This window comes from Sipha flava, unplaced genomic scaffold (assembly GCF_003268045.1).
Source record: "Sipha flava isolate LNK unplaced genomic scaffold, YSA_version1 109_pilon_pilon, whole genome shotgun sequence".
NCBI lineage: Eukaryota > Metazoa > Arthropoda > Insecta > Hemiptera > Aphididae > Sipha > Sipha flava.
The window spans coordinates 1,267,131-1,285,629 of NW_020271726.1; the positions used below are offsets into that span (position 1 = coordinate 1,267,131).

The 18,499-nt window shown below is 28.1% G+C and overlaps 3 protein-coding genes across 3 annotated transcripts; all 3 read right to left on the minus strand.

Moving 5' to 3' along the window:
* Nucleotides 1–107: 107 nt before the first annotated feature.
* On the minus strand, nucleotides 108–4,921 carry LOC112686964. Its single transcript, XM_025559464.1, has 6 exons — nucleotides 4,732–4,921; nucleotides 4,434–4,535; nucleotides 4,367–4,372; nucleotides 2,391–2,569; nucleotides 346–432; nucleotides 108–272 (listed from the first exon to the last, which is right to left on the minus strand). The coding sequence occupies exons 2-6, from the start codon at nucleotides 4,501–4,503 to the stop codon at nucleotides 108–110; spliced, it is 507 nt and encodes a 168-aa protein (XP_025415249.1). The 5' UTR covers nucleotides 4,504–4,535; nucleotides 4,732–4,921.
* Nucleotides 4,922–13,080: 8,159 nt separating this feature from the next.
* Nucleotides 13,081–14,748, minus strand: LOC112686973. The gene is made up of 4 exons (XM_025559472.1): nucleotides 14,538–14,748; nucleotides 14,163–14,369; nucleotides 13,404–13,847; nucleotides 13,081–13,334 (listed from the first exon to the last, which is right to left on the minus strand). The coding sequence occupies exons 1-4, from the start codon at nucleotides 14,746–14,748 to the stop codon at nucleotides 13,081–13,083; spliced, it is 1,116 nt and encodes a 371-aa protein (XP_025415257.1).
* Nucleotides 14,749–14,894: 146 nt separating this feature from the next.
* LOC112687964 (zinc finger MYM-type protein 5-like) lies at nucleotides 14,895–16,829 on the minus strand. Its single transcript, XM_025560972.1, has 2 exons — nucleotides 16,559–16,829; nucleotides 14,895–15,516 (listed from the first exon to the last, which is right to left on the minus strand). Exons 1-2 carry the CDS (start codon nucleotides 16,704–16,706, stop codon nucleotides 14,948–14,950), a joined length of 717 nt encoding a protein of 238 aa, XP_025416757.1. The 5' UTR covers nucleotides 16,707–16,829; the 3' UTR covers nucleotides 14,895–14,947.
* Nucleotides 16,830–18,499: the final 1,670 nt, after the last annotated feature.

The following is an 18,499-nucleotide window of genomic DNA, read 5'->3' on the forward strand; positions in this document are numbered from 1 at the left end:
TACGAATTACGAGTAATATATAAATACATAAACACGACAAACGTTGTAATAGATTTATGTTAATTAATATATTTTAATATTATTATATTATATTGTATAATTATGCATCATTTGAAAATTAATGCTTTTATTGGTACTTCAGATGAATGTCCAAAAGCATTAATTGCATCTTCATAATTAATGGATACATCTCTTTCACAACCAAAAAACATTAAACTTTCAAGTCGATCTTGGTATATAGTTGAACGCAACCTTGACTTAATTATCTTCACCTAAAAAGTTATTATATTTTAAGTATATAATATAAACAATTAGTTTAATAAGATTATTTTTTTTTAATTTTACCTTAGAAAAAGACCTTTCAGTTGATGATGATGAAACTGGTAATGTTCCTAATGCCTTAAATGCTATGTGAAGATTTGGAAATGCTGCCTGTAAATCATAAGTTGATAAAATATATAAGATTTTATCAATTCCTATTTCTTTTTTTACTGATTTGTTTTGTTCAATTTCGTCATCGCTTGTAAGAGATTCACTTTCAGAATTTGGTTCACTATGAGATTCTTGATGTATGATTAATGTTATATCGTAACCAGATATAAGTTCTTTATAACTTTTTGAAAATATTGTATACTCATTTTTTATTTGATCTAAATTAATACAAGGTATCCAAGAAGACAATTTAGAAAAACTATCTTTTGGTAGTGGTTTGTTATTTTTGCTATAATATTTCAACCGCTCTGGAGATAAAAGAGTTAAATCTTTTAAGATATCTCTAGCTCCAGAAAATCTACTCTGTATTGATATATTGACTTTATCTAAGACTTTGCAATATGTTTCACATCTATACTCAATGAAAGGTGAACTTATCATCTCATCAGCAATTTTTTCACCAGGTAATTTTTTTTTGACACGTTGTCTAAAATCTTTAAAGTATACTTCAGTAAGTTGATTTTCTTTAGCAAAATATTTTGCCTCATTCATTGTTTTATCAAATTCTGAATTACATCATAAACTGATAAGCTGTTTTCTGACACATCAGTCAAACGAAGAGCTTTAATAAAATCGAGCGACTTAGATTGTAAGTAATTTGAAAGTGGTGATTGCAAAAATTTTTTTTAGTAGTATCATTGCTAAAACAAAATTAAATGTTTTAATAATTTTTAAATAAATGTTTGCTCCCGAAGCAGTGATCCGATCATCAGACTTTGAGAGGTTACATAAACACGTTGTTAATGCTTTAAACTTGGAATAAACTAAATTTATCACACGGCCATGTGAGGTCCGTCCATCTAGTATTTGAAAATGACTTTAGTTTTAGAATTCGTTCAGTTGGTTGCAATTTTTTTGACAGTCAACAAACTCCGCTATTCTTTTTCTAGCTCTCATAAAAACCATTAGACCCTGAAGTACTCTAAGGAACTGTCTAGTATGAAAACTTGAATCAGCAGTATCAACTAAAACTAAATTTAAAAGGTGTGCAAAACACCAAATATAAATAGTTTTATGGTTTTGTTGCTGAATCAATGTCTTGAGTCCCGAATATTATCCCTGCATGGACGCTGCTCTATTATAGAATTGAGCATACAAATAACTTTGCCAATTTAAGTTATAGTTATCTGTTATATTACAAAACTCTTGAAATAAACCTTTACCTGTTCCATCAGATGTAGTGACAAGCGCAACAAGTCGTTCTTGAATATACCCTTTGTATACATAACGTGCAATTAATGTGAATTGTTTCAAGTTTGAAATATCTGTTGTTGTATCAATAATCACAGAGAACATTTGTGAAAGTTTTATTTCATCCAATATTTTTGCACGAACTTGTTCCTTCAATATATCTAATAATGCATTTTGACTATTATTAGATAAAAATGTAAAGACGATTACGATCCTTCAACTTAATTTTATTTAAATGATTTTTTAAAGTTGGATGATAATCTCTTAAAAGATATATTAGTTCCAAAAAATTGCCTTTATTTAATGATGAATGTTTTTCATTATGACTTCTTAGAGCTATATTTTGACGGGAAATAAAAACTAGAGCATCGATAATTGTTCTAACGATTTCTCGATTTTCTTCAACTGTTCGATTAGCCGAGTGTATAATTTCTACTTTAAGATCTAACTTCAATCTTTTGGTAAACAGATTCCTATTTATTTCTGATTCTAAATGTTCGGAAAATTTTTCATGATTTTTAATAACTCTTAAAATATTTTTCCTATCACACAAACTGAAGAAACTAAATTTTGTTTTTTGGCTTTGTGTAATCCAAATAATTTGCAGGAAATGCAGAAGATTTTATTTTCAACTTGCTTAAAGTAGTATGATTCATGAAATGAACGAAATTTACCATTTGAATCATATGTTTTTGGAAACTCCTTACTTGATAAGTTATGAGAAGAAGGTTGACATATTCAACAAAATATGACTGCAATGTAACTGGAACAGAGTTTGGAATTCTAGCTGGATCATTTTTGAAAGCATAAGAATAATTTATATGGTCTTCAGATATTGCTGAATCATTTTGAAAGGTGTTGTAATCATAATCAAAGTTGACATCACCTATAGAATAATTAAAAACGATGGTATTTATGTTCAAACTTAATTAATTTTTAACAATAGTATATTTTACTACATAAATATTTATTTTTTATTAGATTAATATTTTGAATAATTTTCATGAATATAAAAAAATTATATATTATATATTTACATAATTGCGTAAAATAACAATTTAGTCTTCAACGGTTTTTGATATTTGTTCTTATTCAAAAAGTATAACGCCGTGTCCTATGTGAATCCGGCGAGTGCGGCGAACGCATTGCGGTGCGTGCGATGCGGTGACCAAAATAAACAAACCTGTGATAACATGTCTGCGTTTCCAATGTGCCGCCGCAATCGCCGCACTTGCGTGCGATCGAATTCGTTCGCACGCACCGGACAATTTGAAAAACAAATCATTTTGTTTTTGTCGCCGCACAAAGCTGCGTTTAGTGCGTTTGCCTTTATTTGCCTATTATTACTAACTTATTTTTTAATATGGAAAGTTGTGAACTTTTAATATCTGAAGTACAAAAGCGAAGTGCGTTCTTCTATTGAAATAGGTTCTTGAAAATTTGTTGTTCGAAGATCAAATTCAGGTGTAATTATTTCTAAAATATAATCAAACGTTTCTGATGTCATTCTTGTATATGCTCGAAACAAAGCATTGTCACTTCGTAATTGAGGGTACAAATGGTAAAATTCACCAAACGTAAGTCGATCATTGTAAATAAATGTGTTTGCCATTGATCTTTTATTTTTTTTATACTTTTTGTACAATAAATATTTAAGTACAGTACTTTCACTAAGTAACATTTTTTTTTGTAGACTTAAATTCATAGTAATTATCAATGCAAATATTAAATGTACTTTTTAAAACTATCCACGCGTATTTTACTCAAGTATGTATCACCGTACACTGCGATGTCGGACTACTCGGACTCACATTTGCCACAAGTGCGGCGTTCGAAAAACATCTGATGCGAATTCGTTCGCATCGGACGCACTCGCCGGACTCACGTAGGACACGGCATAAGTCGTGGAAACTCGAAACTTTCACCAAATGTTTAAATTGGCGTTTTCTATGTATAATTTAATTTTCAAAATATTTCGTTTAACCTATTTATAGGCATTTGAAATATTCGACTTTTCTTAGACTTTTTTTTATAAAAGTTGATAAAATTTTTTAACTTAACCAAAACATTAGAAAGTGTAATAGAAGGTTTTACATTAGTTGATCTAAGAGTGATTCAAAAATTATTGAAATACATAGACACACATTTTTTTTATAAGCATTTGAAGTTCAAAAATTGGAAATATTTGTGGAAATCACAAATATTTGCAAATTATTTTGTAGTTGAAAATGTATAAATTTTTTTTAATTCAAACATACAAAAATTTAATACAAGGTTGTCCATAAGTTTTGCTTACAATAAGTATAAAAAATATCGCGATCGGTCCAATAAAAAAATTTTAATGAGTGTCTGAAGCTGTAAATTTTGTAAAATAATACAAAGATCGTTCAGAATCGTTTTTTTTTTATAATATAAAATAATCCCAAAATGTATCCTAAAATACTTAACCTATCAATTCATCTCGTGTATTCCACCTAACTCCTGTATCAGCTCCTGTATACATATAATTTATATTATATATTTATTTTAAGATATTAAATATCTATCAGAATAAACCACCAGTTATTTATATAAAAAATGTATGTAACTTCAGGATTAATATATGTCACTAAATCATTTTCTAAGTCTATGTTCAATTCATTTTTCTCATCTGCCACATTCTGATTAAATGAAATTGAATTACCAGTTACTAGAAAAATCACATTATTATTTTTTAATCGTGCTAAAAATGTAAATACATTTAATGTTACCTTCTGGATTAATAGATGTAACTAAATCATTTTCCAAATCTATTTTCAATTCATTTTTCTCATCTGCCATATTTTGATCAAATGAATTTAAATTACTAGTTACTAGAAAAAAAAATTATATTTAACTAATTATTGTACTCGAGACTTTAAAAATGTTGAATACCTCCATACATTATTTTTGAAACATGCTCTAAATTGCATCTATACTATATCAGGTAAATGTATTTTCATTGATTAAATATACTTAATATTATACGTAATATTTAATCAATGGTATTATAGTACTATTAGTACTTACCGTTATTGGTTTGGATTTTTATCTTTTTATTAAAAAAATTGTAGAAATGTATAAATTCTAGTCGGTCGACCACGTAGGTATCACGAAAAAATAAAAAAACACGGTGTTATAACGGCTAAGCATATACATATAAATGATTTATTTTATAAAAAGATATACATCACAGTAAACACTGGCGACGGTACGGTACGATGACTACGGCGACGGTACAACTGCTTTTCAGGTAATCGCCGTGACGCGTGCCGTTCGTTGCGATACAGATAATAATAATAATAATAATAATAATAATAATGATAATACTAATGTCTAACATTTTATCAGATTACTACAAAATCCTGAATTGAATTTGACTGTAGTTAAATGAAAAAATACAACTGAAAAGTACAACTGTACTTCATTTAATTTTTTTTTTCTTTTGTTATTGGTATTCTTTAATGCACATGCATTAGTTTGTCTTTCCCAATTGGTTGAATTTATACGGCGATCACGAATACGTCCACAAATTAAACAATTATTCGGCATATTTAAATTTAAATTATTAAAACAAAATATTAGGGAAAAAATATTAAGAAACTGATTACTAAGTCACATAAACATGTTCATTAGGTATACGGAGATATAGTAGGGAATGAACAATATTTATTAAAATGAGAAATGAAATTAATAGGCATAATAAGTAATAACTAGGGAACGGATTTTATTGTAAATACATATTTTTATTGAAATGAGATATTTTTAATCTGATAAAAAATGTGTACGATTTAGATCATTCTAATTAAAATAAACCCAAATTTATTTTACATATTTTTACATATTTTGGTATAAATACATATTTTTACATATTTGGTAAATAAATACATATTTTGTACATATTTTAGTAATTTTTGATTTTTTTCCTTCCGACGACCAAATATTATACGTTATCTAAATGACATTTACGTACCTATTTTCGGTACGCCGCATGCCACTATATACATTAGAACTAATTCATTTTTTGTCGATCTTGGAAATACCGGACGATGTAAGTATAAAATAAGGAAGTGGTATAATACGATAAACATTATCTTAGATAATTTATCTACATTATATAAATGGACTTACGTACTTTATACACCGTGGACAAGTGGGTAGATAACGTGTTTATTCAATGTTACGGTTTCACTCTTCAGTTTTCGGTGTATGTTTAGTTACTGATCTAATGTAATTATTTGTATCGTAGCTGTTTTTTTTTGTACCTACATCGAAATTTTGTTGTTTTTTTTTTTTTGCAAAATTTTTTAGAATGCCTAAAGCTGCAAGTTCAATCAATAATAAAGTAGCCGCATATTTAAAAGAATTTCCGAATGAAACATTTCAAAGCGATGGTAAAGTTTTATACTGTAAATGTTGTGAAAAATCGGTATCAATAGGCCAGCGCTTTCAAGTAAGTCAACATATTTCTACCACTAAACACAAACAAAATAAAGAGCGTCAAAATAAATTTAAGCAACAATTTTTAACATCTTCGCCTTCTACATCTTCTGATGATAATTCGTCAACATTTTATACTGATTTATGCCGAGCATTTATTCGTGCTGACATTCCAATTTTTAAACTAAAAAATCCAGCATTGAAGGATTTTTTAGAACAATATACTGGCAAAACAATTCCAGAAGAAAGTACAATAAGGAAAAAATATGTGAATGTAATTTATGAGGAGACTTTAACATCAATTAGACAAAATATACAGGATGGACCCATTTGGGTTTCTATTGATGAGTCGACTGATGCGGATGGTAGATATGTGGGTAATGTTATTGTTGGTAAACTTAGTTCTGAGCCTTGTGATTCGTTTCTTTTAAATTGTGAGCAGTTAGATAAATGCAATCATAAAACCATTGCTAAGTTGTTTAACGATTCAATGAATTTATTATGGCCCGAAGGAGTAAAATATGAAAATGTATTTTTATTTTTGTCCGATGCCGCTCCGTATATGTGTAAAGCAGGTAATGTTCTGAATGCATTTTTCCCTAAACTAATACATATCACTTGTTTAGCACATGGTTTTCATCGGGTGGCAGAAACAATAAGATTTAGTTACCCTGACGTTGACCAATTAATAGCAACGGTTAAGAAAATATTTCTTAAAGCACCAAGTCGAGTTTTAAAATTTAAAGAATTGTACCCCGATCTCAATTTACCTTTAATAGATCGTATGTCGAGGGACGGACAAGGCACTGGGAAACCATAATAATATTTTATATGTATCAGCAATCACATACCCGGCACACCGTCTCAACAGATAACGTCGTTATCGTATTTAATAATTAATAATACCCGAAGTAATTCTATTTTCGAATGTACTTTTGTAAGTACAAACTGTACAATTTACAAATCTCCTATGTTCCCAACGGTTTGTTATAATCTCTATTATAACAAGTCCATCTCATATTATTATCATGGCTTCACGTCAGTATACCCCAACACCCACCCATTTATGTTAAGGCACAGGCCTCAAAAAATTATCTTCACCACGTCACTGCTAATACATCAATTATCTAAAGAACATATTCATAATCATTTAGGATTAAAAAATTTAGAAAAAAATAATTTTACTATAGTAGATATTGTTAATGAACATGGTAATTTATTTAAAAAATATTATAATGAGAATGTGAAATTGAATCGTTTATTTATGGAACACTTAATTGATTTGGTTTTATTTTTGGGAAAACAAAAGTTAGCACTTTGTGGTCATGATGTGAGAAGTGATTTATTAAATAAAGGGAATTTTAGGGAGTTGTTTGATATGCATATTGTTAGGTATTTTTAAGAAATTCAAAATCGTTATAAAAGTATAAAAAACACATTTTCAGGTATGTCCTGAAAAGTCTGTAGAAAATGATTTATTATCATGTATTTCTGATTCCTTAATAAATCAAATAAAAAATGAAATTAGGCAATGTAAATTTTATTCTATTCAAATTGATGATACAACAGATATTAGTGAAAAAACACAGTGTTCAATTATTATTAGATATGTTACAGATAAATCTGAATTAGTTGAACGTTTCTTGGGTTTTCATAATGTTAGTGAAGACCGTACGGCACAAGGCTTATTTAATTTGTTTTGTTCTGTTTTACATGAGTTTGATATGGAAAGTAAATTAGTTGGCCAATGTAATGATGGGGCATGTGTAATGTCTGGGCATATAATAGGTTTACAGGCTAGAGTTGAAGAACTTGCTCTTAATGCTTTATTCACACACTGTCTAGCTCATAGATTAAATTTGGTATTGCAACATGGTTGTAATATGTCGTATATTTTTTGCTAATATAATTGGTATCGCTGCTTATTTTCACAGTTTCACCTCGCGTACTAATGTTGTAGATCATAGGTTCTTAATCCGGAGTCCATGGACCCCTTGGGGGTCCGTAGATGACTACTCAGTGGTCCACGGGGTGGCTGTGAGTTGTTTTGAAATAAGCCAAAATAAATTTGTTTTGATAGTATTTTTAAAATAATTATAATTGTTAAAACACTCGAAAACCATTTGAAAGACAACAATGTTTTTAAATATAAAACTTAGATTACGATAATTTTATATTCCATAAAAAGCTATCGTAATCGTAAAATAATATAACATGGCAATACAATCTAACGAGCAGTTCAATTTAACACTGAAACCTATCACTTCTGTTGACCCGTCACCGTATAATAAAAATTATATTTATTTACCTATATATATATAATTTTTTTTTTTTTGCAGGGGGGTCCGTGATTTTATTTTATGCTTTAAAGGGGTCCATGGCTAAGAAAAGGTTAAGAATCTATGTTGTAGATAATATTGTAGGGAAATGAATTCCTCAATTCGTTTAAACTAGATAGTCTTCATGTTAAAAAATTTTAAATACAGTAGTTAATGAGTGGTCAGGGTTTATAAATGTTTTTGATTTTATTAGTAATGATTCAACATCTTTGTCTGAATCTATTTGTGGTGCTATAGGTAATTTAAAAGATTTAAAAACTTTTGAATTTGCTTTTTTATCACTCATATTTAATAATATATTCATGTATACTGACAATTTATTTAACGTTCTTCAGAATAAATCATTTGATATGGAATTTTGCTTAAGAAAAATAAATGTAACATGTGATCTTATAAATAAAAAAAAGAAATAAGCCTGAATTTTTAAAATTATTTAATCAAGCGGTTACTCTTACAAAACCCCCAAAAGCTACAAGAAATGAATCAAACTATCAATCAAATTTTAAAATATTATTTTATGAAATAATTAATAATATTCTAATGCAATCACATACCAGATTTCAAGACACAAATAAATTACTTTTTTTACAGTTAACTGATGTAACTAAATTTAAAGAATATTCTTGTACATTTCCAGAAAATGCTTTAAATAATTTGAAATTAACTTATTTTAATATATTTTATGATATAAATAAATTAAAAGTTGAATTGGAGGTTTTGTACAGTGATATAAAATATCAAAATTTATTACATATTTATGACATGGTTAAAATTATTGAACAAGATACATTGAAAGACATTTTACTTGAAGTTTATAAATTATTTATTCTTATTTTGACCATACCAGCAACTAGTGTATCAAATGAAAGAAGTTTTTCTTGTCTCAAAAGAATTAAAACCTATTCTCGAAATAGTATTTCACAAATTCGTTTAAATTCTCTCGCTATACTATCAATTGAAAGGTCCTTGATTCATCAACTCAAAGAAACCTAATCATTTCATGATAATATTATTAACATCAGTGGCGTTTTCTCTGGGTGTGCAAGTTGTGTGTTAACGCCCTATAACATTAATATCATAACATGAGTGCAATATTGTAATTTGTAAATTTGTAATGCATATTACATAGTAATATAATTTTATATACAAAACTTTAAATAATTGTCTTGTAGGTACTCTTCTCCATAAATAAAAATAATAATCAACTAATAAACTATTTTTAACTCGATATTCGACCGTGCTGCCGCAGTTATAAACTGCACGGTCTGCAGCTACGACGCGCGATGGCGTGATTACGGAATATTATGTATTATGTCGTGTAAGACGTTAATGTTTTGAACAACGACTTGCGGTATCTAATATCCCATATTCGTAATTTGTCGTGATATTGTCGGCTAACTTCGGTGCAATGTTAATACTAGACCAAGTCGTTGAAAATGAAATTAACGACCAGCCGCTAATAGCAGTGGTGGGGATCATTACGGCTGCACGTCGTATACTCGCACTGCAACGCTGATCGCCGAAAACTTATTGTTTATATCTGTGCATCACTGCATCAGTATTGTACTAGTACTATTGTTAATTATTATTTACTATTTAGTTCTATCTTTTATGCATTTTTATTGCAATTGATTGATAATTCAAGACAGTTACTAGGTATTTATTTTTGTTTAAGACACTCTTGGTACTAATTTACAATACGTGTCTTATAGTAAACTTATTCCATATTAACAATATGTGTAACCATAGCGAAGTTGTAAATCAATTAAAACAAAAATGCTTTTCAAGACTTTCATTTGCTGAAAAAAAATTTTTAGTTGAAAATGGTAAACCGTGTCCAGATCTTGACATTCTAACAACAGTAAAAATTAAAAAGACAACAGATAACACTCGGCATTTTCGTAAAGAGCTTTATAAGATGTCTGATTGGTTATGCGGTTGTGAAATATCGAATACATTTTTTTTTTGGTCTTGTTTACTATTTTCTACGAAAAAAACTGTTTGGAATAATCAAGGGTATGATGATTAAAATCATTTAAATACAGCTGTTAAAAAACATACTGAATAAGAAATTCATATAGGTGGATATTTTAAACTTAAGACATTTTTATCATCATCAACTGCTAGAATTGACACATCATTAGATAAACAAAGAAAAATAGATATTCAATTACATAATGAAAAAGCAGCAAAAAATAGAGAAATATTAAAAAGATTAATAAATGCAGTATGTTTTTTAGCTAAACAGGAATTATCTTTTAGGGGACATAATGAAAACAAATATTCAGTAAATAGGGGAAACTATATGGAGTTATTGATTTCCACCCAAGAATTTGATCCATTATTACAAGAGCATTTATATACATCTACTATTTTTCGAGATACTTCTGTTTCCATACAAAATGATTTAATAAATTCAATTGCTGATGTTATTAAACATGAGATATTTAATGAAATTCAAAATACACAATACTTGGCAATTATGCTTGATGAAACAACTGATATTAGTAATAAATCACAACTATCGACAGTACTGAGATATTTTTCAAAAAACGAAAACAAAATTGTTGAACGTTTTCTTGGATTTGATGACATGAGTGCTGACAAAACAGCAACCTCTTTATTTAAACACGTTAATCGAGTAGTTGAAAAATTTAAAATTGAAAACAAATTAGTGGCACAAACATATGATGGGGCAGCAGTAATGTCTGGCCATTTAAACGGGTTGCAAAGTAAAGTATTAGAGAAATATCCTAAAGGATATGAAAGAATGCAATAAGGAACTTAAAATTTTTTTTCAAGGTCTTAACTCTTTACCTGTATTTTTTTCTCACTCTCCTAAAAGACTAAAAGCACTTTCAGAATTTATGACCAAAAAGTTACCCACATAAGCTACTACTCGTTGAAACTTTACTTCACGATTAGTTCATATAGTTCATAATCATTGAACATCATTAGTTGATTTTTTTATGTTTGTTTATGAAAGTGGTGATTTTGATAATGTTATTGGAATGACAGCAAAAGGATTTGCAAATTTCCTTCAAGAAAATAAAAACATTTTTATTATACAAATATTATCTAATCTTCTTATTTTTACTGACGTATTGTTCAATATTTTACAGTTAAAAAATACTTGATTTTCAAAACCAATTATACTAAGAAAGCGAAAATTTTGATACTTTATGGGCATCATTTACTGAAAATGCTAACGAACTTTTTGTAAGCAATCGCAGGGCTAAACAAATAGAAACCGACAAAAAAGATTATTATAGACGTCTTTATTTTGATATTATTGACAATATACAATCTCAAATTAATATCCATTTTAAATCGTTTGAAAAATTGCAATGTTTTCACTTACTTAATCCTACGAAAATTAAATGCATTGCGAAAAAAGATAATTTTCCATTTAATTTAATTAAAAATTTACAAGATATTTATGGCGATTTTTTCAACTATGGTAAACTATAAAATGAACTTCATGTATAGTACACCTTAAACGAATCATCCGATAAAAGCTCTATTGAAATTATGAATTATCTTTCTGAAATGAGCTTAAACAGTGGATTTTCCGAGGTGTATAAGTTGGCTCAATTAATATCTACTATACCAACATCAACCGCTTCAGTGGAGAGATTATTTTCATCTTTAAAAAGAATCCATACATATTGTCGCTCAACTCAAACACAAGAAAGAATGAACAGCTTAAATGTAATATCAATAGAAAAAGAATTGGTTTTCAAATTAAGAGCAAACAGAAATAAATTTTATGAAGATGTTATAAACAAATTTACTGAAAAAGAGGGAAGAATCGAATTTGAATTCAAATAAAAATCAATCTATAATAGAATATATTTATTAAAACATTTTCAGTTTGTATAATAATTTAATTTTATAAATATTTTATGTATTTTTAAAAACTTAAAAAGTATGTAAAATAAATAACTTTAATAACATGTTGATATTTAATAAAAATTTATTTTTCATAAGGGGGGGGGGGGGTCCTAATCAATCACACATTAACGCCTGACGCCGAAAGTCAGGAAACGCCACTGATTAACATATATGCTAATCAAAAAGATAGGAGTATAACAACATCAGTGGCGTGGTGAACAATTTTAATAAAAGGAGCCAGATATAATTTTTCCATCCACCCACCCACCCACATAAAACAGTATGTAACCAAAATTGCTCGCTTCGCTCGCAAGAAAAATATATTACCGTTTAATCATATTTAACATTTTTATTGTGTACAAAATAAATGTTCACAAGTCAAATTGGTGTTTCTGTACAAAAAAAAAAAGGAAATCCATTTTATTTATATTAATTTAGTTATGCCTACATGTAATTTTGGTATGAAGTAAAATATAATTTGTTTTTAATTTATTATATAAAGAATAGTTCATAAATATAATTTATAACAATACTCTACATTAATAATGTAATAATAACAAATAGTTTTAACGCATCAAAATACATATAAGCTCAGTTTATATAGTATCTAATACAGTTATACCTATACGTTATAAACAATACATAAATAACAACTAATATAGAAAATAGGTATGAATATATATGATTTGGCATCGAACTTGAAGTATTATTTGAACAACAATTCTTTTCGCAGCAATGAAGATGTCAAAGCATATTTGTTCAAAAATTCTTCTGGATTTAAAACTATATCTTTTTCACATGATATTAGCATGAGACTTTCAAGTCTATTTTGCGTCATAGTAGATCTATGTCGAGTTTTAACAAGTTTTACTTTAGAGAATGATCTCTCACTTGAAGCAGATGTTGTAGGAATAGTGCATAAGTACTTATATACTACAAAAAGGTTTGGGAATGCTGCAACTAAATTATAAGAACAAAGTATTTTAAGTATTTCAATTGCTGAAAGTTTTTTTTTAGTTTCTTCATTACTGTCTATTTCATTAGATGAGTCAGAATCATGTTTAGTTTCATTTTCGCTATCAATGATCAGATCCTTATTTGAGTTAATACTGGAAAAATGTATACCATTGTATAAGTTAATAAAACTACTCGCAAATATGGTATATTCCATTTTTAAATTATCAAGATTTAAATTAGGAATCCAATTCATAAACGCAATAAAATTATCTTGAGGAATTTCAGTTCCTTTTCTAGTTGCCTCTAACCGATCAAAAGTCAATAATGACAAGTTGGACAATATATCTCGTGCACCTTCAAATCTACTTATAATAGAAGTATTTACTTGATCCAATACTACATAATAAACTTCAATTTTAAATTTTTCATAAGGATTTGTAATAACTTTATCAGAAACAATTTCTCCAGGCAACAGTTTCCTGCGACGGCTACGTATATTTGGCAACTCACATTCAACTAAACCAATTTCATTAACAAAATATTTTGTTTTTGTAATTAAATCATTAAAGCTCTGCTCATTTCTTAATTCAGATCATTTTTTAGCACAAACATCCACCATAGTAATTGCCTGAATGAAATCAATAGATGAAGATTGCAAATAAATTGATAATGGAGTAGTACAAGATAAAATATTTTGCATTAAAAATAAATTCAAAATAAACTTAAATGAAGTAATTATTCTGTAGAGATTTGATGCAGTTGAAGAAATTTCCCTATCAATTGAGTTAATTAACTCTTCTAATGTTTTTAGAATAGCTAAATACTTTTTACTTAATACTGATAATGCACGATCATGAGAATTCCAACGGGTGGTAGAGAAGTTTTTCATTCTACATGGCCTTTCAGAAGGATAGCATTTAATTTGTTGCTCTAGGAATATGGCTGTTCGTTTTCTTGCCCTCATATATGTGATCAATTGTTGAACATCTCCAAAGAAATTTCTAATACTTGAATATTTATCACATGTATCCATAACAACTAAATTTAAGATATGTGCAAAACACCAAACATAAATAGCATTTGGGTTTTTCTCTTGGACATAAGATCGAAGACCAAAATATTGTCCTTGCATTGATGCAGCCCCATCGTAAGATTGAGCACATAGTTTTGTTGTCCAATCTAAATTATATTTACTACAAATATCACAAAAAACATTAAACATTCCCAATCCTATAGAATCAGGGGCTTCTTTCATAGCAACAAGTCTCTCTTCAGTTTGACCTTCTTCATTAACAAAACGTAGGACTAATGAAAACTGCTCCAAGTTTGAAACATCAGTAGTTGTGTCTATAATTATTGAAAATACTCCTGCTTTTTTAACTCTCCTCAAAATCTCTTCTCGTACCATTTCACCCATAACACTCAAAATATTATTTTGACTAACATTTGATAAAAATGTTAATCTGTTTTTTTTTTTTTGCATTCTGAATTTTGGATAAATGAGCCGACAGTAAAGGATTATATTTAGCTAAAAGTTTGACAAGTTCTACAAAGTTACCTTGATTGGATGAACCCCAGTGTTCACTGTGACCTCGAAATGCATTGTTTTGCCGAGCTTAGTACAATAAAGCTTCAAAAATTATTTTAACAGTTTCTCTATTTTCTGCAACCTGTGAATTTGATGATGATAATAACTGCACATCAACCCTTAATTGACTTGTATACATAACGCGGCGTATTTCAGACTGTAAGTGTTCTGGTGCAGATTCGTGTACTTTAATTTTATATGAAATATGTCTCCAGTCATTAGTTCCATGTTTTGAAAATTGATCATGTTTTCCATTTGGCAATCCAAACAATTTACAAACTATACAAAAGACGCAATCGGTAGAAGGAGAATATGATAGCCAATTGCGTTTTACAAAACTTCCTAGTGAAATTTCTTTAAAATAATATTTTTCATGAAATGATCTTAGACGATTACCTTGTTGGTTTGTAGGAAATATACAACCACTTAATTGTGATTTGGAAGGTTGGCATGACTCTAAAGATGCAAAATGAGCAAAAAGTTCACTAGATACATTAGAGTTCATCACAGCGAGATCATTGGGAAATTGTTCTAAACTTAACGTATCTATTTGCACTACATTTTGCTGTGGCTCAAAGTTGATATTATGCATCAAATCTATTTAAAAATATAAATATCATGAATTAATGAAATGGTTTTTACCTGATTGGCAAATGCATTTATTTATTTAATACAAATTGATCTTATAGGTAAATACATAATATACTGTTTAAAAATGAATGAAAAATCTAAGATTTTTATTAGGTTAATTATTATTTATAAATAACATATAAAGCAAGTTTAAACTTAAAGAAACCAGATTATTAATAAATAGTAAATCAATAACAAGTATTATTAAATTAACTATTAAAATTAGGTCTATAATAATAAATTAAGAATAAAATTCTAAATTTGAATAGTTGATATAATGACACAATGATTCAAAATACATTGAAAATATTACAAATAAATATAATACATACACTTCACTTTACTTCCTATTATTTAATAAAAATATCCATATCTCATATTCTTTATGTTGTAACTTTTTATTTTAAATCACATAAAAAAAATCAACTTTTATTTCCTAAACAGCTACTCAACATTGAATTAGAGTTTCAAATTATAGAAAAATTATATTAAAATATAAAGCCAATCACTGGACACATATATAGACATATTATTATAGTTGATATTTAATGTACCAAGTAACTATAACTAAATAACTTAATAAATAACTTAGTAAATCTGGGGAAATAATTTAATTTACATATGCCATGTTATAAAAATTAAAAAAAACAACCGAAATAACTGCATAAATGGTTAAATACTATTATATTTTTATATTAATTAAAGTTGCATTTTACACAATACAAATAATAATAATACAATAATTATTAAAATAAAATTAGGTATTGTCAAAACTATTTAGAAAGTAATCATAATATTCACATACAAAATAATAATAATAATAATAATGCATAATTTCTTCATAAAAAAATTTAAACATTTTTTCAACATTGGACAACAATTTGGACACAGATTTCCTAAAGTGAAAATAATCTCTATGTAATTAGTATTATTAATACTAATTACTTACCAGCTTCAACCATAGTTAAATTTAAACTAAAATAATAAGACTAATTTATTCATAAATAACCTGTTGGCGGATAAATTTGTATGATTTCAGTTGAGTCGACCAAGTTTTGCTTTGTATTAATATTCAAAACGTCTAAATTAAATAAATTAATTAAATTAATAAAAATAAGAATAAAACAAATATATTGATTATTGATTACCATCCACATTAATTTCACTTAAAAGTTGTTGATTGTTAGGCAAACTAGACTTCATCAAGCCGATATCATTTGGGTTAAAATCATGTTAATACATTATCAATGTTAATTATTATTTATTACAATATTATATTATAATATAATTATTGGTATGATGGAAAATAAATAGGTATATATGAATAATGAATTTAATTAATATAATGAAATGCTTAACTTACTTGATTTTTCAATTTTTTGAAATTTTCTATTACTTTCCGTACGTTTAAAATAATCTGAAATAAAACTGGAAGCCGTTCTCTTTACAGGCTTTATTTTTTTTTGACAAGATTCTTTATGGCGAATCCAGTTAACACTGTTCATAGATTCACGTTTTTTACCACAACTGGGACACAGTGAATTCATTTTTAAATAACGGTTATAATTGCAAACGTAAATAAATAAATAAATAAATTATTATATAAACTACTAAAGTAGGTTTCTGCTTGACGGTTATTGCATTAATAACAGTCGATCGCGAAATAATACATTGACCACTGATATTTGATATTAATAGTTAATACCATTGATTAAAATTTATAAATACTCCATGTTAATACTAATATAAGTAATAATCTCACTAATAATAATATTGTCATGCACTTGTGCGGGCAGGCACAAGTCATTTCGGCTGTTTTGGGTAAATGGGGAATAACCATCTGATAACGATCTGTTTTATTTATAAAACAAAATAGTGTATTAATTAGTTTATACTTTATTATGCCATGTTACCGTTGTAGTTACTAAACTATCTACTTATATACCACACAATATTTATACATTGTTTATACGATACACCAATAATTACATTTTCCTAGATTATTATGAATAAACTCGCTGATATGTTAAGACGCCAAGTTCATAATTTATAAAAAAAATATTTTACAAATCCACCTACACCCCCCCCACATATGAATGGAGCCGCGGCTCAAAAAAAACTGCTTCGCCACGCCACTGAACAACATACAAAACATAAGAATTTAATTTGTTTTATTTAATTCATAGTTTCAAGACTACTAATGACGAGGCATACTAATGACGAGAATATTTCTGTCCCTCGGGAATGCTAGATTATATTAGTATGTTAGGTACTAATATACCATACAGATATATTTAGCACAGACTATTTAAAATAACTTGGCCGCTCCGGCATCCTTATCTTTACTAAATTAAAATCAACATTATAAATAACAAAATATTATATTACAAAAATTACTATTATGTTATAATTGTAATTCGATAAATATTCAATTTTTTTATTACATTTTTAAACTATACAACAATACAACAAAATTCAAAAAGCACAGTCCCCGCTGCGTGCGACCACCCACAGTCACAGACGAACGACGAATTCACACTGACCGCTGGTAGATATGCCTATAACCAAAAAACTATCAAAACCTGCAACAAATAGTTGCTATAACGATAAATACCAGACGGCCAATAACCAGGAACAACATAAGACATCGTGGTTTAATAAATGGCTGCAGACGTACGAAAAACTTGACAAAATGAATGTTGATGCGCACACCACGAAGACACACGGAAGAGAACGAGACCGGGCCGACGACATTTACCAGGAAGGCTAAGGCCACCGGACACCACAAAATAAAGATAAATGTCTCAGTGCCACCACACTAAACCAAAAAACACGAGAACTTACGAAACTTTGTGGCACTGAGAACATGACTTTGACTTCTACAAAACATAACCGGAAAAACTCTGAAGACGTGGAATAACGGACACGTATACGCGCGACGATAACAGTG